This window comes from Gadus chalcogrammus, chromosome 4, assembly GCF_026213295.1.
Source record: "Gadus chalcogrammus isolate NIFS_2021 chromosome 4, NIFS_Gcha_1.0, whole genome shotgun sequence".
Classification (NCBI taxonomy): Eukaryota; Metazoa; Chordata; class Actinopteri; order Gadiformes; family Gadidae; genus Gadus; species Gadus chalcogrammus.
Window position 1 is genome coordinate 9,029,703 of NC_079415.1, and position 23,664 is coordinate 9,053,366.

Here is a 23,664-nt window from a genome sequence, read left to right on the forward strand (position 1 = left end):
AGCTTTATATGCATCAAATCCAAAAACCTAGCAAAGAAAAACGTTAAACCTCAATGCCAAGTAGGGAACTTAATAAGTAGGCATTTATACCTTGTACAGCTATCAACACTAAGGAAACAATCTAACAATACACCAATCAAACCCATTCACTGAAAGAAAACTCATGTTAGAGAGCCAACTATCGTCTGTGTGTCTGAACAAAGGCTAAAGCAGCCAGTAAAGTAGGAAGACAGAGATGCACACTTAACACAGCCAGCCAGGTCTCTGAGAGAGCCAGACTTTCTAAGACTCCAGTTATCTTAGTAACTGAGGAGGCCTTGTCTGAATCCCAGGGTAGAAGGCAAAGCAGTTAACGGAGTCCGAATCGGCAAAGTGGACACAATATCGCCTGTAACAGATACCTATCGTCTGGAGGGTGCAAGAAATTTATTTAGCCAGGGGAGATAATAACGGGTCTCTTTCAGGAACATTGCGCACTGACTAATGCCTTTGTGTCTGAGATGGCTGCGGGTCAAATGCTAGATCGGCAATTCGAAGTGAATGACTGTTGGTGACCTTAAAGAGGCCATGCAGAAATAACCTAGAGGAATACTTTTCTTAAAGGGTAGCCTAGTATTGTATGCCATTGTAACATTCTATTACAATGGCACTGTACAGTACAGATCCTATTTAGATATTTTTTACTTGTGGGGCTACTCAGGCATGTATTTTATGTCATAAGAACATAACTCACAAGAACAAAACTACATGCAATAATAGTCAGCCTTATTAAAGCGATGGTATTTTTGGTGTCACCTCAAACGATCACAGAAGACAATAATTACACAAACTAGATGTATGCATTTTGTTCACGCAACAACTTGAACCGCCCCATAGGAAGGCTTGGGGGGGAGGTTGTGTGTAACTCTCTGAAGTAGACTACATATCATCCTCCTCCCTGGCGCTTTATCACTGCGGTGTGCATGACGCCTTTGTCCTTTTATTAAGACAATCCCTGGCCACGTTCCAAGAGGTAGATTGTCTACTACACTGTGGAACAAATTGTTTTGACAATGGCCCACACAGTGATATACCAGAGCACAGGTCCAGGTCAATCCCATTGCTGCAGGCCGTTTAACTCACAAGCTTCAAACACAGGAATGTTCTATGGAGTGTCCCCTACATACCATTATCAGAAGCAGATGTGTTTACATTCTTGGTTCCGAGATGAACAGATGGCCATTACACCAAATAGGATGACACTTCATCATCAGCCCTGGGTTCGGCTCTGGTTTGGTCCTGATTGAGAGTGATATATTTCACAAGCGCAGACCGAATAATAACGATTTTAAATAAACAACATCCTGAATAAGTAGTCATATTACCGTTTTGCTGGAGGGATTCGTCTTTTTGGATATTTTTGCTGAACTCAACTGATTTCAGACATGTAGACTCTGTGTTCTGTGCTTGTATAAGTTACTTTGAATGACACATGGATGTTTTGTGGAATGACAGGGTTTGATAATTATTTGGAGCGGCCATTTTGAAGGTACTGCTCTGCTCATTTAAAAGAAGAAAAAAAAGCTCCAGTGAAACAACATGGATGTGTATTGTAGCTGTGTTCTCTGGTGGGGGGGGGGGGGGGTGGAGAGGGAGGCTGGCAGAGGGAGAGGAAACGTAGAACTGTTTTGAATTCAAGTAAATTATGTGAGGCCATTGCAAGTTACAGTTGGTAATTTGAAAAAACTGTTTAAACGATATTATGCTTTTACAAAGTTCCCGAATGCTGTTGCGTCTGGGTATGGCCCGCTGTCTCTTCTTATCTTGTTTTGAAAGGGAACTTCAATCTAATAAACACAATTCCTTGAATAAATAAAATGGTGTGGTCTCACAGACATAATGGCTTGTTTGCGACCCAAATCCCTGTGTAATTCCAATGAAGCAGTTTGAAGCAATACTGGCTGAGATAGTGAAGGGTTATGCACAATGCTGTGAGCGCTCAGGCAGGGAATAGAAAGGGCACGGTTGGCTGGAAACTTTTGCCGTTGTTGCCCACATTGGGCGCATTTGCAGACACCATCTACTTACGTATGATCACAACTTTGTGTCCGATTTTTTTCTCTGCCTGCATCAGGGCCTGAATGTCAAGGTAGATTAGAGAAAAGGTAATTCCAAACCACTGACTGGGTTGAAACAACAATCTCATAAAATCAGCCACTTCCCTTCAAAGACAATGAATAAGGAAACAATTGAGTGCTGTAATGGGGAGCTCTCTGTCAACATTGTTGCATAAAGTTTTATTAGCCCGCATATAAGTGAGTGCATGCTGATATTAACCCTTGAAAGGTTTATCCAATTAACCGTCATGATAATCATGGGTTATTTTCGTATTATGTTAAAGACTACATTAAATACATAATTCCACTGCAATTCACCCAAACATTCACTTGTTAATTGACCGATTTAGAAATGATGTTGATGCTGATCAACACTGCTTCACATGCTGTTAATTGTTCATTTATAATGTTATGCAGCTTTGATCGCCTAAACACGCACACATGTTCATGTTCATTAATCATTCTGCGAGTATGCATTCAACATGTTATTAGAAGCCAAGAAACATGGAAATGATTGTTATCCGGTTCTGCTCATAAGCTTTGAAGATTAAGCACTGTTGGACCACAATTTGTTTGCCATCATCTTTGAAAGCCCCAAACAGAGTTCCAGAGTGAGGGATGGTTTGTTTTCAGTTCATATTCAGCAAAACTGATCATACATGTTCAAATTAGAGTAGTACCTACTTTGAAGAGTACCCAAAATGTCTATATTTAGCTAGTAAAGCAGTCAACTTTAAACTAAGTTACACAGTTAGGAAAGTATGTTCTCCAACACAACATCCTGTTACTGTTTATGAGCTTGATTAGGAACATATTGGAGAGCAGAGACTAGTGCTTTATTGTAGTATGACCAGCCTACAAATCCAAACAGATGTTTCCCAGGCATAAGTTAAAGATTTTCTTTCTTTAATGTGCAACCAAATCAAAAAAGAGAATACAAACAGTTGTGGCAACTATCCCGAGGAAAACTTTCAGATTTCTCTCATTTAGGAATAATCATATATAAAAGTAACTAAAACGGCATGATACAGCCGGTTCAAACATATCCTTTACGTTATATTCATCCAGGGAAACCAGCGAGAACAGAGCCTGTGTATGCTTTGTATTTCTAGAAGGTTCATGGATGCTGTCCTCGGATGTCCCTTTTGACCCTCTTGACTTCAACCCTGTTTGTCATTGTCTGGTTCCACAAATAAATAAAAGCCAACCCTGGCTCTTGCAGCACAATTCATTGGAAGCCAAATGTGTGAATTACAAAAAAGATCCTAACTACCTTCTACGTGTTATGGGAGTCATTCTCTATTGGGTGGCTGGACTTCTATATCATGTTGCATGTTTTAACTGTGAGAACATTTGCAGTTAATCTGATTCATGTTATGGTCTGACACGATCCTTCCTCTGGGTTTTCCAGTGAAAGTAATAATTAGCTGCATAAAAAACTTGAGTGACCTGATTTCAGTTCCTTGAATGAATAATATCCCAGGACCGCTAATCCCAGCAGTATCTACGTAGGTAATAGGGCACATTAAACGTTGTCTCCAGAATAAACATGGTTAACCAACAAGATGTTCTTAGCCGGAGAGTAAACTGGCTGAGGATCAAATGTTTGCCTACTGCTAATTGAGGCTATAATATATAATTGTTTCTGGTGTGTGTGGAGGCGGTGGGAAACCGGTGTGACCAGGGGGAAACCAGGGAGAAACCAATGGTAACAAAAGGAAGAACATGCTTAATCCACACTGTGAAGGCCCCTATAGACCAAAACTAAGTGCAGGATTCGGGCTTATGTTGCCTTGGTGTGTGCAGGGGGCTCAGTTGAATAAGTCAAATGTTTCCATTTCCATTTTACATTTAGGGCATTTAGCAGATGCCTTTATCTAACACGACTCACAATGTTTCATACACATATTCACACACCGATGCCGGATTCAACCACCCAAGGCAACAGCCAGCTCGTCAGGAGCAGTTAGGGGTTAGGTGTCTTGCTCAGGGACACCTCGACACTCAAATAGTAGGAGCCGGGATCAAACTAGCAACCTTCCAGTTATATGGCAACCCGCTCTACCTCTTGAGCTAGGCCGACCCCCAAAAGCCCCCAAACACGTCAGTATTCATAACTATCTGCCATTTGTAAAATATAGACTACTCTATTTATTTCAAGATGAACAAGTTAGAAGCAAGACTTGTTGAGATCGTGAGGGCTGATTCAGATATTTATGAGGACTCTACCAGGCACTACAAGGACCCAGAGATGGAAGTAAACTCCTCCAGTCATTAAACGAAAAAACCCACACATTGCAGTGCCTGCATTGTGCCCTGTCAACAGCCGTTCTACAGCAGTTAGACCGCCTCTGTGAACACGCCAATTTTGATTTAGTTGTAAAGTACATCGGGACCTTAAGTCCCCAGTTGCCTATGATCCTGGCACTGTCTCGCTGTGAGGCAGTATGCCTAACCATTAAAAGCCAGTGAGTCACTAGTGCTGCACACCACAGAATATCTGTCTTTGAAACAAAAAATATTTCAGTCACATCGCCCATGTGAGTGTCAACGTAGCTCCATCTGTTCAACCTAAAAAGGTATCTTGATTTAAATACCTCTTCATAGTTTATTTATCTCACACAAGTGGACCGTAAATCTCAGATCCAGTCCTCTGTAAAATTTATAGCAGAACTTCTGAGGGGAGGCTGCGCAGAGCATGGGCCGGAACCCATGACCGCTAGGGGCGGAGTCAGGCCTTGTTTCCTGCTTCCTCATGGAGTCTAGACAAGGGCAGTAGCTGGGACTGAAGATCTCAGAATGGGATTTTTTTTATTCCACAGGGGCCCATCTATACTGTGTTGATGTGAAACACTGTTTTTTGACAGTTTAGTACTGAGGTTGATGTTTGCCAATTGCGCTCTTACAGATCCCCACTTCAGGAATCGTCATTGGAAACAATTTCGAATTAAACATGAAGTGAAAGAAAGTGAAACGCTCTGTTCACCCAGATTTGAGCTCATCTGCCATCAGACTTTAGATATTAACCTAAAGTCTTTGGAGACTAGTGGACAATAGTCTGGGTGTTTAGTGCAATGTAAACCATGGCTTCAAATGCATTTGTTTAATCTTCATTATCATCATAACAAATAATTGGTGTCAGACAGTTGTCTTTAGTTTCACTACTTTGGTCTTGTTTGTTTCTTAATTTATAGGACTATCTATTGGTCATCGACTAAGGTCAAAAGGTTGTCTGTCCAGTCTATCCCCCTAGACACACTTTGAACAATGCATAGCTGTTAAAGCATGCACCCCAAGGTTTATTACTTCTCCAATTGGCTTTTTGGAAATGTTCTTGCCCCCAAATCCAAACTTACTGTGGGCCTTTGAGACCATTTCGAACGGGGCAACATAAATAAACTCTACCAGTTAATAACTGTGACACGAAACCTAATCTCAACAGTTCTACCCAGCTACAAATGTTAACAGTGTCATGTCAATGTTTGTTTTAATGCCCTCACCAGTCACCACTATACCCCCACTCGTTTCCAAACAGGCTTCATGCTTGCTTACAGTTGAAGCACACACAGGGAAAGGAAACACTGGGGAACACGTTTTCTTCGAAGGTGTTGCGTGATGTGTGAGTGTGATGTGTTTTACTTCTTACTACCCCTATCCCTTGGACACCTTTTCCTCAATCTTTTCCATCTGTTGCCTCCACGCCTCAATGTATTTCAATGAATTTATGACCCCTCTGCTACAATAAAATGATATATAATTATTTGCAGTATAAATTAAAAACATATTGCTCGTGTAAGTTTCCTGTGTAGCCCAATTTCATTCATGCTTCCTAGAAAATGGGTAGACAAAAACAAAATCCAGTTGAAGGATTAACATGGGATTAAGATTAATATTTCATTATAAGAATTTAATATAATTGATTAATTACTAAGTACTTATGTATTGATTAGGCTTAGAAAATGAGTCATTCACCAAACATTGTGACTGTGTTATTGTTTCTTACTATGTCTTAAGAGTTTAAAAGGGAGATAGGAATTTGAAAAACAATTCACTTTAATAATTGTAACAGTTTTTAGTTGCTAACCCTTAGATAGAGACTCTGTGTAGTTTCTCATGTGGTCATTTTCAATTCAAGTCGGTTTTCTTTTACACCAAAATGCTAGTCTGTTTTTTAACGGTTTTACCAAGTATAGGGTCACCTCGTAGCAAAACCGTGACTTAAATATATTATAGATTATTATTTTCCATATTCAAGAAGAAGTGTGAGGCACCTAATCATGAAAGGTTGCAGCCTTTTCGTTTTTCATAAAAGTTAGATAGCCAAACTCACGTCCTACGAAACAGAGTCAACTCTCAGCCTGGTCGAGGAACATGAGGCCTTGTTTCATCTCCCAGCCCTTACATGGGGCTGGGAATGAGGAGCAGTGGAGAAGAGTGTGAGAATGTAGATAGTGGGTGTCGTAAAATGTAAATCAAAGACAAAGTTGTTATCCAGGTTTACTCTCCGTTCAATGATTTACTTCAAGACACCCGCTCACTGAAATCTGGAGGTCCATCAAATCTTGCTCGATGGCTGTCCAAGTGCAGTACCATTAATCTAAACTTAAACATAGTAGCATAAAAGTGATAGAAAATATCACGCATCCAAACATGAATGAGGATCGGTGGTAGGAGCCTGGGGGCAAGGGGATAACCAAGGCAAGGCATTCACATGGAAGGAATCGATTCCTCCCTCTGTAAAGAATGTGTCTTTGTTTGACTACAAGACAAAGTGCCTTGTAGGTTCAACTGCCATTATTAGCAAGTGAATCAATTACTGTGTTAGTGGCTCGGCTTTATAACACCCCCCCCCCCCCATCCACTTCTGGCTGGATGGGAGCATTTGGCAAAAGAGGACTCCTGTGGCTTCCTCCGGCTCACACCCCCTTTTCAAACTCCCCTGGGGCCGAGCCACTACTTAACTTGCCATTGAATAAGCAGCCATCGAAACCATTTTTGGTATTTTCCAAAGTAACAGATGTGAAGGAGACTTTGCTTTTCATGAAATACTCTTAATGGGTTGCAGGACATTGATAAATAAGCAAACAAGTGTTTTGCAGGCGTTAGTTGGTTGCTTGTTTGTTTTTCTTTCTTTTTTTTTAATCACTTCTTGTCTTTGTAACATAACGATCCCCTCCCGAATACAGCTCATCAACACACGGGGGGAGTTGAGATGAGCCAAACCTTACATCGACTTTGTCTCAGGGCGAAGGGGGTTGATTAGCATCACTAACGAACCAGAGATCCCATCCAGTTGGACGTCTCATTAACATGTCTACACAGGGGCGCCCCGAGACACCACACGTATTCTTAGAGCGCCTGATAGCGTCGGAGATTCACGAATTACCCCCCCCCCCGATTTCTTTTCGTTGCATTTGTTTTTAGCCCAGGTGTACAACATGTGGATGAACGTAAAGCACAATCAGTCATCAACAGGTTTACATATACTTTGAACAGACAAATAAAAGTGGAATAAAGTAATCCGCTGGATAATAACACATTGATCAAATGCATTTCACTGCTTTCGCCAGGGTTTGGCGATCGATAGCAGAGTAGGCTACGTGTGATGTAAAGATGTATAGAGCGTTTTTTCTTTAACATGTAGTCGTAAAGAAACTGATTTGTGCCAGTTCAGTCTTCCTGCTTACCTTCGCATCTCAGATTTGAAGCCAGGGCAACCATCAGAAGAAGACTTCGGACAAAGACGACCACGAAGTCGCTATCGGTCGTTCTCATAGTTCCACAAAGCGAACGAAACCTGAAGTTAGATTTGGAAATAGTCGCATTCGTTTTTTCCAACTTTCGAGGAATTAGGCTATAGCCTCAGTTTGTCTTCAGCATTTTCTCTGTGAGGGGAAAAAAAAAGATCCAGGAATAAAGTGTTCCAACCCAAGTCAAGTTTCGGGAAGAATTCGGAAACTGCGATGTTTTAATTTCCGTATTGTACTGGTTTTGTAAAATAAAAAAAAGCGCACGGTGCTCATTCCGTAAATCCCCAATCCGACATCCTAAACACCCAACCGCTGCATCGAATGCTGCTTCTTGCAATATGGGAATTTGCCACACACGCACACACAGACACAGACGCAGACACACACACACACACACACACACACACACACACACACACACACACACACACACACACACACACACACACACACACACACACACACACACACACACACACACCTAGTGCCCCATCTAGGGATAGAACAGGGTATGGTGGTCAATTCACGAGAAATTCTACAATATAACGTCACAATGAACACATGGTGTTGGCATCAACCATATTAGAAACTCAAAATTTAAAAAAAAAAAACAGAAGAAAATAATTTCTATACCTACAATGTTCTTCAATGTTCCTTGATTTGGTGGTGGAAAGGGACTAATTAAAACTAGCAAGATAAAAATAGCCTACAGTAATAGATCACTAAACTCTAAAGGAAATACATGTAGGACCATGGCTGATTGACCTGATTAAGAGGCGTAATTCGTAATGGCCAGTAGCAAATATATATATAAAGATTGTCAAAAGATGTATATGCAATCAGAAGATCTACCAGACCTAATTAGTTTTGCTTTCATTACTAGTTGATTCAATTTATATCCCAATCAATCAATCAATCAAATATAGGGTAGGGCCCACCATATATTTAATCTAAATCTAATATAGAGCCCAAATATAGTACAAATATTTGACCATAAGTGATAAAACAACATTGTCTCTGCGAAATAATCCCAAACCAATGCACATAGCTATTATATGCCGTCATAAGAAGCAAGTCCTCAATGCCCAGCCACTACTAAATGTAATAATTAGTGGTTTAGGCCCAGCCAACTATTAGGCTATATGTTTTCCATGAGCTCGAATTACCGTTACAGGCTAGACATCTGATTTTCTCTTCTGCGTGGTCTGTGTCCTTTCATCATACTCAAAGGAACATCTCTACTTAAATATAAAAATAGGCTACTTGAATGTATAGTTTTTGAACAACTTCAAAATCTAGGCAATAGGCCTCCACATCATGAATTTGGTGTAATTTGATCATTTATTTATGTATTTTTAAACAGTCTCTTTGAAAATACTACTCCCTGTTTTTGGTAAACTATTAAATGAAGAATCTGTGGGTTCACATATCAACAATAACACAGTGATCATGTGGGGTACCATAAAAAATACAAAAAGTTAACATTGTTAGTCAATGTTTATGATAAACTCCTATAGAAACTCTTATAGGCCGGAAAATATTACCATTCACTAAAGCTTTGAGCAGTCCATTGGTGAGAGAGGCAATTCAAGGGCAAATGAAAGACATGCGGCAATTGGTTACAAACACAGAAAGGGATAATACATGTGAATGAAACAAATTATTAATTTAATTATAAAATCTAATGGTAAAAATAGATTAAGAAGAAGTTCTTAGTGCTTATAGCATTTCTGGATGAGAGCATCTCCAGAATCATTCAGTTCATAGGTTACGAAGCTTACTGTTACAAAAAACATACTGTTTATACACTCAACTGAGTTGTTCTAATCAACTACAGAATGGAGACCAAATAAGTATAGATAAATACATAGAAGTATAAAAACTGACTTTACTCTTTTGTGTATGTTTGTTAAATTCATAGCATTTGGGTAAAAATAGTTTGTTTAAATGTCACATTTCTATCCTAGCCAACAGCTTACTATAACAGATGTCAGCAGCTCTGCAGTACACATGTCAAATGTTGTGGAAAATCTTTAAGACATGGCACTAGCAAGGCATTGATGATCAGATTTGAACCAGTTTAAACTCTGAGAATGCTTATAGAGCATCTGTGCTAGGCTAGCCTTAAGAATACAGTGAACTTCCTGCAGCAGCCAAAGAAAGGGAGGTCCCATCCTTCCACTACAAACATATCTGCTTCTGCTTATTTTCCACTACAGTTGCACAATGGAGTCCAGAGTCATGAGCCAGAGAGTCATTAATTATGTCACACATCAGCCATTGGGGTTTGTAGGCTTGTGCTTGTATTTGTGAATTGTCCATTGTGGGTAAAATCATTTACACAGTCTAGTTTGGTTTAGAATATATTCTTTTAGCAGTTATAATGCTATTGAAATTGTTTTCAATGATAATCCTAACCCTAATTCTCACATTGGATTGTTCAGTAAATTTAATAATTTGTGTAATGAACCATTGCAAATATGCACTATACAGCACTGTATTATTTAGTTTTTGATCATACAGGCATGCTGTGGAATCAATAGTAAAATATTTTTTACGATAATGGCATTTTATGAGGGTTCATTTTAATGTATTTTCAATAAATGCCATCGACAATTCTATTAAAAAATATTATGAATAACTAATGTGTGTAGCTAGTTCTGGCAGAACACTTGTAATGTGTACCAATCAGCTGACAGCAAACGTGGTCCAATCGAACCTACGTAAAATGAAAGGCGGTCAATTTAAGACCTTCCATCTGATACCCAAAGTGTGCAAAGACAAATTTTAAACACTACCAGAGCCTCCAACGGTTTTGGTTTCGCTCTTAGACAATGTGTTGAGAAACCTGATGTACCACATTGAGGGATTGTATAGTATATTTGGCATATTTATGTCAAGCTTTAAATCCTACAGCGGGGAGCCACATAAGAGTGCAAACATACCGCCGAACAAAAGCGTATTTCCATTTCATGCAATAAAGGGTCAAATCTGAGAAAAGTTATTTCTAACAGAACAGTTTTAATGGCTTTGATTTAACGATTTAACAAAAATATGACCACATCAGAGGTAACATTTTTTTCTTTCAGCCTCATTCTGATATGCAGTGTCAAGCACTGAGTGTAGGAGAAAGTGAGCTTGTGACAATCCAGTTCATAGAGCATCTTTGAAATATACCGTCGCCACACACTCATTAAATACAAAAACATTAGGCACATTCATAATTTTAGCAAGCAAGCAATACAGCGTAATCCAAGCATGTTTAACAGGACATTTGGTAATGCTTTATTTTACAGACGGCTAATGACATACTCTTACTACTGTACTATTGGATGATTTTGTTTGAATGTTTATGAAAAGGATGAACTCGATACATTAGTAGCAGAATCACTAAATGCTGCAAGGCTGAGTGAATTCTTGACCAGTATTTATTTTACATTTCTATTACTTGACAATTTCATTATTACCCTCTTGTAAAATGAAGCTTTACCATATATGTTGTATGACCTACATTATCCTTCATACATTGAGGATGGTATTCATATATAACTTTGGTCAACACATTTTTCGTGCTTTACATTTTAAGGTGCCTGAGATATACACAAGAACAGAAGTGAAGAAGAAAGAAATATAAGAAAACTTTCTAAGGAGATTTCTCTTTGGAGATTGGTTTGGGAGAACCCTTTCAAACTACACTATTTAAAACTACGACGACAACACTTTGTGACCTCACAAAGTGGGCCTGGGAGGCGCCACACAAGGCACAGTGTTTCGCGGAGACAGTTCGACTCAAATAAATAAGCAGAATATATTTTAGTCTGATAAATATTACATTTTTCTCCCACCCTTCTTCTCACTTTCCCAAGTCATTAGGCATTTATGTGGTTATTTATAATCCAGTGTTTTAACATCAACAGTGTAGGTCTATGGTGTTCATTCAAAGTAATGGATGGTGTCAGTACTGAAAAATGGAATGTGCACATTCTAGGTGTTTTCTTTGACTTTCCATGTCGATGTAGTGTCCATTACTTAAGGCTTTAACAAATGTGACATTGAAACAAGAATGGAATGTGCATTTTCTTGGGTACCAAACTATTCACAATCATAGAATACATATCATTCATGTGTAAAAAATAAGAAACATAATTAAGGCAATAATACAACAAGGAGTGAAAAATAAGGTTATTTAATGTAAAAAAAACTAAAAAAAAACTCAACTTGAATGGTTGAGTTGTATTTGAGAAAAGTGGTTGTATTTTCAGATATCCTATTTCCACTTTATCTTGCAAAGAAACCAGTTTAGATGCTGGTTGGATGGGAGAGTGACTAGGATATTACAGCCAAGGCTGCCTCTTTAATGCAAGACACAGCCTTCTGGATTTCCTCATCCGTCTGTTCAACAGTGACCAGCACCCTAATACTGGGAACAAAAGGGGAACAAAAGACATTTAATTATATGCCATGATTTAAGATCCCACATTTAAAGATTTGGGGATTTTTTTCTTTAGGTTTGAATTACTTTAGCAATACTGAGTTACGACCACAAAACTGCCATCAAGTTACTCGGCACAGGAGAAGTGAACTTACGTCGGCGGGGGGAGATAGCGCTCCTCTTTCTCTAGGTAGCGTGCGATAGTCAGAGCCACCTCCCTCTCCAAACACTAGAAAAACGACACATGTTTGAAGTTAGAGGAGATAAAAACATACCAAACTAATTAACTCCCGAGAGCTCTAGGATGCTTACTGCGTATGATACCTCCGTCCAGTCTTGTGTTTGTGGGCAAAAACCGATTCGCTTCAGGCTACAACTGAATGGCTTTTTATAACCAAGGAAAATATCTGTAAGGACTTGATTCTGCAAGCCTTCCCTTTGTCATTGCTTCAAGTGATACGGAAGCAATTGTGCATATTTTGGGAACAGTTTCAGCCCTGCTCTGCCAGACACGACACACGACGCTGGGCAACATGCCCTCATTAACCTCGTACCAACAAGCACAGGTACAAAAGGGGAAGAACGCATGCAGGTAGCCTGGCGGGTAGGGGCACGTGTTGCCTCACTTCTATTGTGTCTAAATACGGACTGAAAGGCTGCACATTTCATATCCCTTCAAAATGTAGGATTTCTTAAATCATACATTTTGCAACCATAACATTATCTATGCACAAAATGTTTCTACCAATTCTATTGAGGTTTTCAATAGACCAACTAGAGGCGCCAGACTCACGTAGTCGACGATGCGCCGTAGCGTCCTCTGGTCCGTGTCTCTGGAACCAGAACTTCTCTCTAGCTGCAAATGAAGCGAGGGGGATAATGGCACTCCCACCAGCTTCAGGCCCGGGGTCCTTGGGAGAGGAAGGTAGCAAGATGTTGTGACTGCACATTCATCCACTTGTTATGGGCCAACGACTTCCATAACAAAACAGTGCACAATTGCACATTAGGACACATTTTAGATTTCTTTATAGAAAATTGTATTGCTATAATAAGTTAAAGGTAATATTAGATAATAAATTAGGTAATAATATTTGGAAAACATTGGAAATCTGTGGAAAGTGTCTTGCTTTTTTGTCGTGAACTCAAGTACATTCAGAGAAACATAGTTTAACCCCACTTACCCCTGTAACGCATGGTAAACACTTGTGCACTTCTCTCTCAATACAGTGAAGATATCTGGTAACGAGAAAGGAAAGTTTGTTACTTAATGTGTGGACTACATGGTTCAATTACCATTTACATTTTTAAAAAGTTATTTTTTGCATTGAATCGAAAAATAACAATAAAAAAAAAATCAAAGCACAGAAAGGGTTGAAGAAATATGATTCCTTCTTTTTTGTACCTGGATCCTCCTCCATGATGTCCAGAGCCTCGATGGCGGCCGCAGCGAGCATCGGAGGCAGAGAGGCTGAGAAACAGTAGCCCTGGCCCGAGAGACGCTGTGCCAAGAACAAGAAGACGCACGTTAAGCCTGCAGTAAACCTGACCTATGCAGAAACCACTGAGTAGCTGTGCGTGCAGCCTAGCTCTGCATCCACGGCTACAGCATGCACCTAAGCACATGCTGTAAAGCTGACCTACGCGGATAACTCTGCATCAGGGTTACTTCCATCAGGTTAGACATACATGCGTGCGTGCGTTTAGGTGCATGCATGGAGATCAGTGGTTCGCAAGTTAAGTGCCTTTGGCTTAAGTGTAGCACAAAACTATCTTCAAAGACCTTCGGCGGACTACCTCATACGCAAACAGTACATCATTTATAAATACGCACGCAGTGGCTGAGCAAGGAGTGCCACCGCAACCTTCATAAGCAACTATTACTGCATGAAGGCCATGGCCGGTGGCAGACAGTTGAAAGAAGAAGTCAGCAACGCTGCTAATGTTTCCCAGTGTGTTTATTTAGCAGAACCTTAAAAACACAAATGGAAAATATGACAATTGAAAACATGATGAAATGCAACCAGTGTGTCTGATGATGCGTTGGAATGTTATAGCTTTTTACCGACTCTAAAGCAACTAGAATCTATCTCTTACCTGATGGTCGATTACAAACGACCGGCCGCAACAGAAACCGCCGATGGAGGCGATGGCGTTCTCCATGTTGGCGCTGATCAGGTCAATGTCATCGATCTAGTAGCATTAAACAGGGAATCTGATTAATGCTCTTAATCCGCTCTCTTTAAATGCATTCTCTTTAAATACATTCCAATACATTACAAATTAATTTTGTGAAAAGAAAAACTTAAGTCAATATTAGAGCAAATTTTGTACAACCAAATGTAATGAAAGGATAGCTGGAGGAATATGTACCCTTATTCACGGAAAGATAATATTGAATAAAAAAAAACTTGATCCTTTTTTTCCTAGGCAAAATGCCTTGCTGATAAAAACTAAACAATCTGTATTTTAAACTATATGAGCAACTACGTCTGCAATGGTTTCCCACTATATCTGATCTCAATACTCACATTGACCCCAAAGTGTTCCGTGACCCCTCGACCATGCTCTCCCAGAACCCCAAAAGACAGACTTTCCTCCAGGAAGATACGCACTTTGTACTTGTACTTCATCTTCACCTGTTGGGAAAACATCAAACCAAAAGGGGATTACAATTCTTACCGCCATTATCTTTCAGATAATATTGTTCCATACGACAGTCTGATAAGGACATTCCGTGAAATGGGGTTGCTTCGGGGACACTATTGCCGTCTTACCAGCTCTGGGAGAGGGCAGATATCAGCAGTGTTCATGTACAGTCCTTCCACAACGATGAATCTCCTGGTGACTTTGGCCTTGCGTGGATTCTACAGCAAGACCAATACAAAACAGTCTTATTTCCTTTTTCCTCTCATCACAACGGCACATAGTCCTATCCTTGATATCTGAGGCAGTGGTCAGATAGGACATTATTTTATGGTAACCTTTTTGATATTTTTTTCAACAATAAATAAAACAATATCACCAACATCCCCAGTTCTTAAGAACATATGGTTGTCGAATAAGCGTCAACTCAATAAATAATTATTTATAATTTGCATGGAATTCACTGTGAAATCAAACAAATTCATATATAAATATTGCTCTAATGAATTAAGGAGAATTAATCTTGCAGGCTGACTGACTTATTATAGATCTGAACCGTAGCAAACGCCGTAGAAGACGCAGCAGACAGAATTTCTAAAAAAAGTATTCTAAAGAGATTCTAAAACTCTTCATTGGGCGCTCTTATCTAAGGAACGTCGTCGAGAACAAAAAGCAAATTGAAGCCTAGCGTCTAGCACACTGGATCACTCTGACCTTGTGGTCTTCAAGCTGTTGTTCTTTCAGCAGTCTGTCCAGGTCCTCCATGTCATTGTGCTTAAAGTACTTGATGACACTGCGTGACGCCTGAAGGCCTTTCTGGATGGAGAAGCAAGCCGCCTCATCCCTGGATCACCCAACAAAATTTGAGTTAGATTATAACCACAATACACATGTGCTGTTGATTTGCGTGGACACCAAGTTGGAATTATAAGCAAATATTTAGGTTAATACATGAAGCTAAGGTTTCTAAATCACAACTTACATGGCATAAAAATACAAATGATTTAAGATATAAACAAAAAAAAAACTATAAACTTACACAAAAACAATGTCACCCCTCTTTGAATAGGCAGGGATTGCACTCGCAATGGTGGCGAAGCCATATGAATAGATAATGGCCTCTTCCGTTTTCATAAACTTGGCCAGTCGACTCTCCAACTCTAGATGGACATCTGTTGTTGGAGTGCGCACACACACACACACACAATTTCAGTCCCGTTTTCATGTTTGACCGCATGAAAGCAGCATTGCAGAAGACACAGGTAATAGACTCCTTACTCACCAAAAGTCCCATAAAACCCTCTGGGACCACACGTTCCAACACCGTATGTCTTGAGAGATGTTAAAGCCTTTTGCTGTAAAGATTAAATAAGGTATATTTAAATCATAATCATACAAATAACACAATGGAAAGATGTTGATATGTCAAGTTAAAAGCAGACTTGAACATAATACATTCTCATAATTAACATAGAGGGACCAACCTTCACTCTGTCATTATCCAACAGACCCAGGAAGTTAAACGAGGCAAAATTGATGCACTCCTTTCCATTAATTATAATTTTATGGCTTGGTGGGCTGCAAGGACAAAAGGTGTTATTTTAGTTTAAACTGTCGACTGCACAAAAGAACATCAGTATAATACAAGTAACTGCGTGTGCATATATTCCATTGTAACGTTCTGAAATGGAATTCTGATTTTGCATTGCGCCTTCATTGACTGAGTCAACATCATGCCCAACCCTATCAGGCCCAAGCGTTTACCATACAATGGATGAATTAGCAGAAAAGGCTATCTGGATATATGGAGTAGCTTACCCCGTCACAATGTCGTAACTGAGGGATGGGTGGTCTTTGGACACTAACGGAACCAGAGGGTCTGGTTGCCATTCTTCAATTAGTTCCTCCTTTTCCTGCAACAGGTGACCCAAAACAAAAAACGATGATTAAGGCAGAACCTTAAACAAAACATGTATAGTTTTACCATTTCCAACATCGTACCTTCTCTGTGAGTTTATTGGTCTCCTGGAGTTTATACGTCTTTGAAAACAAAAGCCGGATGATCCATAGTATGAGGATACCTTCCAAGATCAAGTGATAGGCAGGGGCCTGTTACAGTGAGAAAGATATAATGAAGACCATACACATTTTATGATATTAGTGCAACATATAATTGTGTCCATATCTTGGTGGCCAATAACTGCCAGCCTTATCTTGCCATATAGAAATCAAAGCATATTCAAATGTCACAATCTTTAGTGATGAAAGATAATAAACTATACTGAAAATGAGGGCCATTTTTTACAGAGCTCATTATTTCCCAACTGCTGCTATACTAAAGGGAGATAAATATGGAAAAAAATGACACAACATGCATGATACTTTGTAACGACCATTTAACTTCTCACACACACCCTGTTCATGGGATATTGTGAGTTTCAAAAGCTATAATCTAACAGGGAAACAACACCAAAAATATTTGGGTGTTATAACACCCAAAATGTTATACAACACGGAGTAACAAATGCTGTGTTCGCGATCTATGGAATAGGCTCAGGTGTAACTCAAGATGGATACTTATTTTAAGATGAGGACATTTTATTTAGTTTCAGATAAAGAATAAGAAGTATATAAAGGCCACGGTCGAAATCTTCACACTGAAAATGTCAAGCAAGATAGCTCCCTCCTTGTTGTAACGTTAGATAACGTTAACGGCATGTGTTCACGACTTGACAACTTGGTTTAATTCTTACTCAATTAAAACAGTTCTATAAAATGATGAGTGAAAATAACATTGAATAATTTAGCAGGGACCAACTTGTAGGGAACAAATAGTCGATTAAAAAAACGAAAACACATTTTGAGTTGAGACAAGCAGATGCTGACTTGAACTTCCTGGATATCTGAAGAACCGCCTATGTAGGAATACTGGCCCCTGATATGTTATGTAGGTGCATAGCATTCACCGAAACAACAGGTCATTGGCTATCGAAGTTTGTCAATCAACGTTACTAAGGACAGTACTTTTTAACAGCCAAGTTTGTTTTACGTTACGAATTTGACGAAAGACATCCAATTGTAAGAAAGAAGCGGCTGTTGTTCGTATCTTCCAGATAGAAAAATGATACAACTAAAATATAACCTCAAAGATATATATAATTACCTCGTAAAACGCCTGAACCATTTCTACCAACACCCACTGCTGACCGGACGCCATCTTTGTTTTCCTCTGCCTGAAACGTCATGAGGAATTTAATGACGCGTCCGTCTGATGACGCCAGACTGAGGTTGTCGATATTCTTCGACTGACAGTTTTCTAAAAAATACAACTAAATTTATTTTAAATGCATACACTTTCTTTACATATATAACATATATATACAACTTTCTGCGCTTTTTCTTTTCGATTTTTATTATTATAAAGACCTAAACAAATACAACAAATACATAATTTATTTTTCAATGCATTTCAAATTTTCAGTAAATCATTTCTAACACTGTTCTCTTACATTATTAATGTCATTCTCAGCATCAGCTGATCATCAATGGGTATTAATAAATACACTAATTAAAGCTACAAATGTCAAATAAAACCTATTTTGAAGTCCCCATCTCTTCTCATCATATTATTTGGGATCTACATCCATGATCGAGATAGAAGTGTAGGCCTATCTGGAGTGGTAGTTTTTTCTTCTTCTTTTCTAAAGAAAAAGAAGAAAAAGAAAAAGAACAAGAAGAAGAAGAAGAAGAAGAAGAAGAAGAAGAGACCACCATAAAAAGTGTATAGGCAGTGTGTTTGTGTGTATGTTTATAACACTATGATTCTCTGAGCCCAAGGACAATATCTCCAGTCTAGGCCTTAGTAACAGATAACCACAAACAGAGGGTTACCACGATATGAACACATACACTCAGTTACACACAATTATATAAACACAGACACAGGCACACACACTCAAATTAACTGGTTTTACTCTAACAAATATGTTATAAAATTACACAACTACAGAAGATACAAGTCCTGTATGCTAAATTATAGTATATTGCCATACATACAGTGTTCCCTCTAATATCCCAAAGCAGGGAAATCACTGAGAGTATTACTCACTTATAATTCAATTTTTTAAATTATTATTATTATGGCATAGAATCCTTAAAATGTTTTTATATTCTGGAATTATTAATCCCTGACATTCTTCATTTTTCAGTATTTAACAATCCTCACCTTTGCTCTGACAATTGTTATTAAAAAAAAGACTGTCAAGCATGTCAAAATTATAGCAGTATAGTTAACAGGGTAACTAGGTGTTTTCTAAAACACAAGAACTATATTTAACCATGGATTTTGTTCTGTCTGATTTGCACCTGTAACAGTATCTCTTTCAATGAGTGCCATCTGCTCCATTACAGAGACTAACTATGCATCATTATTACAGACAAATGTATCTTCTTATTGGAGGCTTGAACAGGAAAATAGTGATAAATGAATGATCTCAATTATCCGGTATCATTTTTTGGATATCAACTTTTCTTATCTGGTGAGCAGTAATGTTAATTGATAAAAAAGGTTTTAATGAATAATACATCAAAAAATAAAAATAGAAACTAATTTTTCTTTGTGAGTACAATTGGCACAGTTACGACAACAATGATTACAGATATCAATAGAATTACAAAGGTAAATATTTTGCAGAGCTTTCTTCTTCTATATTCCGCTTCTTTCTTTTTTAACAGGGAATCAAACCCAGGCGTGTAGAGATCCTCGAGCCAGTAATCCAAATCCTTGGCCGTCTTTTCTTCACCCTGTAAGACATAATCATGATTAAAGGTGGACTGGCTTACACCGATTTTTCGCTGAAAGTGCAAGAATCAATCATTTCCCTAATCCATTTATCCCTCCCTCAAGAAGCAGTCTCTGCACCAGGTTTGAATTCATTCAAAACTAACAGATTTGACAATGCTTGGGACCATTTTGCTCACATATGACGACAAGTATAAGTGAATCTAGAAATGTAGATTAACAGTACATGTTATTTAAGCATTTTCTTTTTTCAGCATACAGGTTCTGGAGAACCTACACTGGTTATTCATTACAACAAAATTAAATGTATGCAATGGTGTTTCTGTTGTGGGTCATGCATCGATCAACAAACAATCCCTAGTATCCACACATCAACTACATTTAGTTGCATCCAAAGTATCACAGCCAATTTATTTTCCTTGTCCTCCTCACGGTACCATCATGGAGCCTGCCAGGTGGCCATGGACAGAACGCTGGTCGTACTCTTTAATTGTCCACGAGGGTTTGAATGGTTCAGGGTCCTCTCTTTCTGCAGGTCTTGCGTCCGTGTAAAGGGGGTTCCTCTTCACGTTGGGATTAAAGGTGACAGGAGTGATGTGTTTCTCCATGTATCTGTCAGCGAACATGACAGGGGTTCCCTCTGGGGAAGGGGATGACCGTTCATGACGACCGCTGACCGTTCCTTGCTCCCTCTGTGGTAGAAAATGTCGTTTGAGCGGGCTGTTACTGCTTTATTTAATAGTGAGTGAAAAAGGGTAAACATTTGTTATCACTAAGATGGGTTTAACTTTCCTATTTGGAAATCAAACCTTGGACATCAAACCTATCGTATCATATAAAGAAATTCTAAATGCATATGTTACTACTAAATACTCTCTCATTACTCATTTTATTTATAGGCCTATAAATTATGTTTGAATAATCAATCAATCATCAAACCACTTACCTGAGTGTATAACCTATTTTGCCAATGTCTCTGACTGGTGATGGCCGCCCCAACCTGAAATACTCCATGGCTGATGGGTAGCTTCCTTACATCCAGCTGTAGAAACCTCTCTGGGTGGTTGCTGTTAGGTAGAACTGATACATCCATCCTCCATGGATCCTCCTCACACCGCTCCGACTTATTGTTGTATGTGTTGCATGTCTGACTCCGCGGAGTGTAACCTTCTAGTTGTGTAATAATTCATGGCCAGTTAGGTATTTGTAACAGAGTATGACTTACAAGTTGGCGCGTATGCGTGTGTGTGTGTGTGTCAGCGACTGCGTGTAACCTAATCTGACCCCTTACACCCTGGCGTTAGAAAGCAACGGTGTCACGGATAGAAGTCAGGCAGAGGGATAGAAAGAGGAGTAGAAAGAGATGGGATAATGCACTAGCGCTTACATCATTTGCCCTGTTTCAGTCAGTGGGCCCGAGGACTGAAATACGGTAAGGCAACCAGTTAACACAGTGTTAGTGAATTTATTTTAAGCTATATAATACCGATTTTTCTCAAAACACATCAACCTTAACACAAACAAGGTCCAGAAGTGGAGATCACATCAAATAGATACGTGTAGCCTCTTATCTTACAGACCGGTACCACACAACAAACATTACAGAATGTCTTTATTTCATTTAGCACAGTGATATTTTTACAGAATGAATTTGTTTCCTGGTGTCTCGATCATTGCTCAATATGCGGTGACTTAAAAGCGGATACTATGCCAGTGTATAAAGGAGGTTAACCATTACAGTAATACATTCCTATTGTTGAACAGTGCGTACTCCGGTACACTTTTGTACCGTTTTGGTATCAGTAAAGTGCAGTATAGTATAGTTAAATGACAACAGCCCGTGTTATACAGTTAATAACAGGCCTGAGTCCGGAGCGCTTGTCTTGATAATGCTCTGGATTGCTTTGAACTTGGGATGCTCCTTGTCAGCGACCAGTTGCAGAAGCACAGACTCACTGGTGGTGATGATGACTCCAAGCTGGGCCATTCTCTGAGGAAAAGAAACACGTTCAGAAAAGAGTGGCCGTGAACGGAAAACCAAAGCATTGAATCACTTATATTAGATGACAGGTGATGTAATGGGGTAGAATAAAGCACTGTAGCACTTATATGTAGTTTATTGAGTGGTTCTGGTCAAAATCTCAACTTAAATGCACATCGTTTAAAAATGTAGGGCGCAATTTAAATATGGACTAAAATAGTATTTACCAGGTGACGTCTATCAAACAAGCAAGCAAGTTAAATGCAATTTTCTTTTTGTATTTTGATTCATTGGGGCTCAAACAAGGTTTTTTTGAACCTTTGAATCTGCTGTTAAAAGTTAAAATAAGCTAAAGCCTTACCTTCAAAGCAAACATCCGGTCCACCATGCTGCGTGAGGAGGTGGAGTCTGCCACGACGTGCACCTCGTATCCCCGGCCAATCAGATCCAGCGCTGTTTGCTGGATACACACATGGGTCTTTATGGAAGAAACAAAATTAATTCAATATGTTAACTGAAAACTTAGTTTTTATTATTCAGTTATAATAAAAATAATAGACATATTTTAGTAACATATTGTAGTCATAGTGTAATCAACATTAATGGAATTATCCTCCACTATGGACATACATGAAGAACGGCAGATTCTTCATCTGGGGAGGGCTGGACAAGATCAGGGCTGGATAAGAGTGATTTGGGGCTCAAGCCCAAGAAGCCTCGGTCTATCAACGCCAGTTCTACTTCTATCGTCGCTGATAGTCCGAGCGATGGTGCACGGAAACACTTTAGAAATGCCTTACCTCCACCCCGAATAAAACAACGGAGCGGATCTCTGGAAATGCTGCCAAAACCTTTTCCACCTCAGGAAGGATCATGGAGAATTTGGTCTTGGGATAAACCAGTCTAGCAGCAGAGATGTCCAGCTCTGGGACAGTGCTTCCCAGACCTTTTGGGTACTGCTCCGATACGATGAGCGGGCTGCCTAAAAGGTGAGCTCCATGGATCTGAGAGGTGGAGTACCGTGAAGAAGAAGGATGGTACATGGTATAGAGATAGACAAAGTGTGGAAATATAATCCTAATTTTCAATTTTTAAGATTCTAGATCACATTGTTAAGAAAATAATAATAATAATAATAATAATAATAATAATAATAATAATAATAATAATAATATGTTTCCTAATCCCATGTATGCAAGATTCGTCAAGATTTGTGACTGTCCACTGCAAGAACATACCAGTCTCTGTCCCACACTGATGATCTCCTCAAAATACTTGATAGCAGGACGAAATCTTTCCTGCATATCACAACAAAAGAATGCTGTGGTGTCTGGAGTAAGGTTGCCCAATGGTGTCCCCTTGGGAAGAAAGACACAACAAAAAAAAAATATATATATTATTTTGATAAACGTTATGATGATTTGAGTAGCCTACGCATTCTTTTCCATATCATGTGTTGTAGGCTATTCACTAATGTTGGGAAAACAGTTTGGAAAAGCCTTTGTTATGAAAAGGTTTTAAACAAACTATGTTTGATGTCTTCTTACCTCTAATTGTAAAGGCACTAGTCGTAGCCTGGCTTTCTTCAAAATTGTAAAACCTTTAGGAAAATCAATGTATTGTCCCCATTCATCAGAATATATCTGAATGATGAATTTGCGAAGGACATCGATATGATGTCCATAAACTGACAAAAATGTTTCATAAAGCACTTCATATCCAGAACCCAAAGGTAATGTGGTGGGACGGGAAAAGGTACAAAATGATAACAAAACTTGAACTTCACTGCACGGGTCGTCCTGGAGAGCCATGGCGGAAATGCAATATTGTGCTGCGTTCAAGTCCAAATAGAAACTTCCCAAGACGTTCGTATGGCGATGAAAAGTGTAATATAAGTATTTGGCCAGAGGGAGCACGAGAGCGAATCAATAAGTCTACAATGTTTTACTCATTTGAAA

The 23,664-nt window shown here is 39.1% G+C and overlaps 4 protein-coding genes across 4 annotated transcripts in view; all 4 read right to left on the reverse strand.

The window, feature by feature from the left end:
- The window catches only part of ror2 (receptor tyrosine kinase-like orphan receptor 2), a 24,770-nt gene extending 16,561 nt beyond the window's left edge, over positions 1-8,209 (reverse strand). Inside the window, exon 1 of the mRNA XM_056588750.1 lies at positions 7,784-8,209. Within this exon, the coding sequence (XP_056444725.1) occupies positions 7,784-7,871 (88 nt within the window). The 5' untranslated portion in view covers positions 7,872-8,209. The remainder of the gene's footprint in view (positions 1-7,783) is intronic.
- Positions 8,210-10,432: 2,223 nt separating this feature from the next.
- sptlc1 (serine palmitoyltransferase, long chain base subunit 1) lies at positions 10,433-18,163 on the reverse strand. The gene is made up of 15 exons (XM_056588754.1): positions 18,088-18,163; positions 16,926-17,033; positions 16,743-16,837; positions 16,409-16,502; positions 16,207-16,279; positions 15,964-16,096; positions 15,639-15,768; positions 15,056-15,145; positions 14,810-14,917; positions 14,376-14,471; positions 13,684-13,780; positions 13,463-13,517; positions 13,072-13,189; positions 12,434-12,507; positions 10,433-12,266 (listed from the first exon to the last, which is right to left on the reverse strand). Exons 1-15 carry the CDS (start codon positions 18,139-18,141, stop codon positions 12,173-12,175), a joined length of 1,419 nt encoding a protein of 472 aa, XP_056444729.1. The 5' UTR covers positions 18,142-18,163; the 3' UTR covers positions 10,433-12,172.
- Positions 18,164-19,529: 1,366 nt separating this feature from the next.
- Positions 19,530-20,828, reverse strand: LOC130381267 (major intrinsically disordered NOTCH2-binding receptor 1-like). Its single transcript, XM_056588757.1, has 3 exons — positions 20,672-20,828; positions 20,163-20,417; positions 19,530-19,727 (listed from the first exon to the last, which is right to left on the reverse strand). The coding sequence occupies exons 1-3, from the start codon at positions 20,816-20,818 to the stop codon at positions 19,530-19,532; spliced, it is 600 nt and encodes a 199-aa protein (XP_056444732.1). The 5' UTR covers positions 20,819-20,828.
- Positions 20,829-21,176: 348 nt separating this feature from the next.
- On the reverse strand, positions 21,177-23,569 carry isoc1 (isochorismatase domain containing 1). The gene is made up of 5 exons (XM_056588756.1): positions 23,254-23,569; positions 22,945-23,064; positions 22,507-22,710; positions 22,068-22,184; positions 21,177-21,715 (listed from the first exon to the last, which is right to left on the reverse strand). The coding sequence occupies exons 1-5, from the start codon at positions 23,515-23,517 to the stop codon at positions 21,569-21,571; spliced, it is 852 nt and encodes a 283-aa protein (XP_056444731.1). The 5' UTR covers positions 23,518-23,569; the 3' UTR covers positions 21,177-21,568.
- Positions 23,570-23,664: the final 95 nt, after the last annotated feature.

Bases quoted from the DNA above. Each gene is read 5' to 3' on its own strand.
- sptlc1 (XM_056588754.1), bottom strand. From the start codon at position 18,141: ATGGCGTCCGGTCAGCAGTGGGTGTTGGTAGAAATGGTTCAGGCGTTT. The intron at 16,503-16,742 runs GTAAGCTACTCC...TTGTCCTTGCAG, and splicing joins AGTTACGACATTGTGACGGG to CCCACCAAGCCATAAAATTA. The intron at 12,267-12,433 runs GTAAGTTCACTT...TTTTGTTCCCAG, and splicing joins CGCTATCTCCCCCCGCCGAC to TATTAGGGTGCTGGTCACTG.
- LOC130381267 (XM_056588757.1), bottom strand. From the start codon at position 20,818: ATGGATGTATCAGTTCTACCTAACAGCAACCACCCAGAGAGGTTTCTA. The intron at 20,418-20,671 runs GTAAGTGGTTTG...TTTCTACCACAG, and splicing joins AAAATAGGTTATACACTCAG to AGGGAGCAAGGAACGGTCAG. The intron at 19,728-20,162 runs GTACCGTGAGGA...TATGTCTTACAG, and splicing joins ACCTGGCAGGCTCCATGATG to GGTGAAGAAAAGACGGCCAA.
- isoc1 (XM_056588756.1), bottom strand. From the start codon at position 23,517: ATGGCTCTCCAGGACGACCCGTGCAGTGAAGTTCAAGTTTTGTTATCA. The intron at 22,185-22,506 runs GTAAGGCATTTC...TCTTCCATAAAG, and splicing joins TTGTTTTATTCGGGGTGGAG to ACCCATGTGTGTATCCAGCA. The intron at 21,716-22,067 runs GTAAGGCTTTAG...TCTTTTCCTCAG, and splicing joins ACCGGATGTTTGCTTTGAAG to AGAATGGCCCAGCTTGGAGT.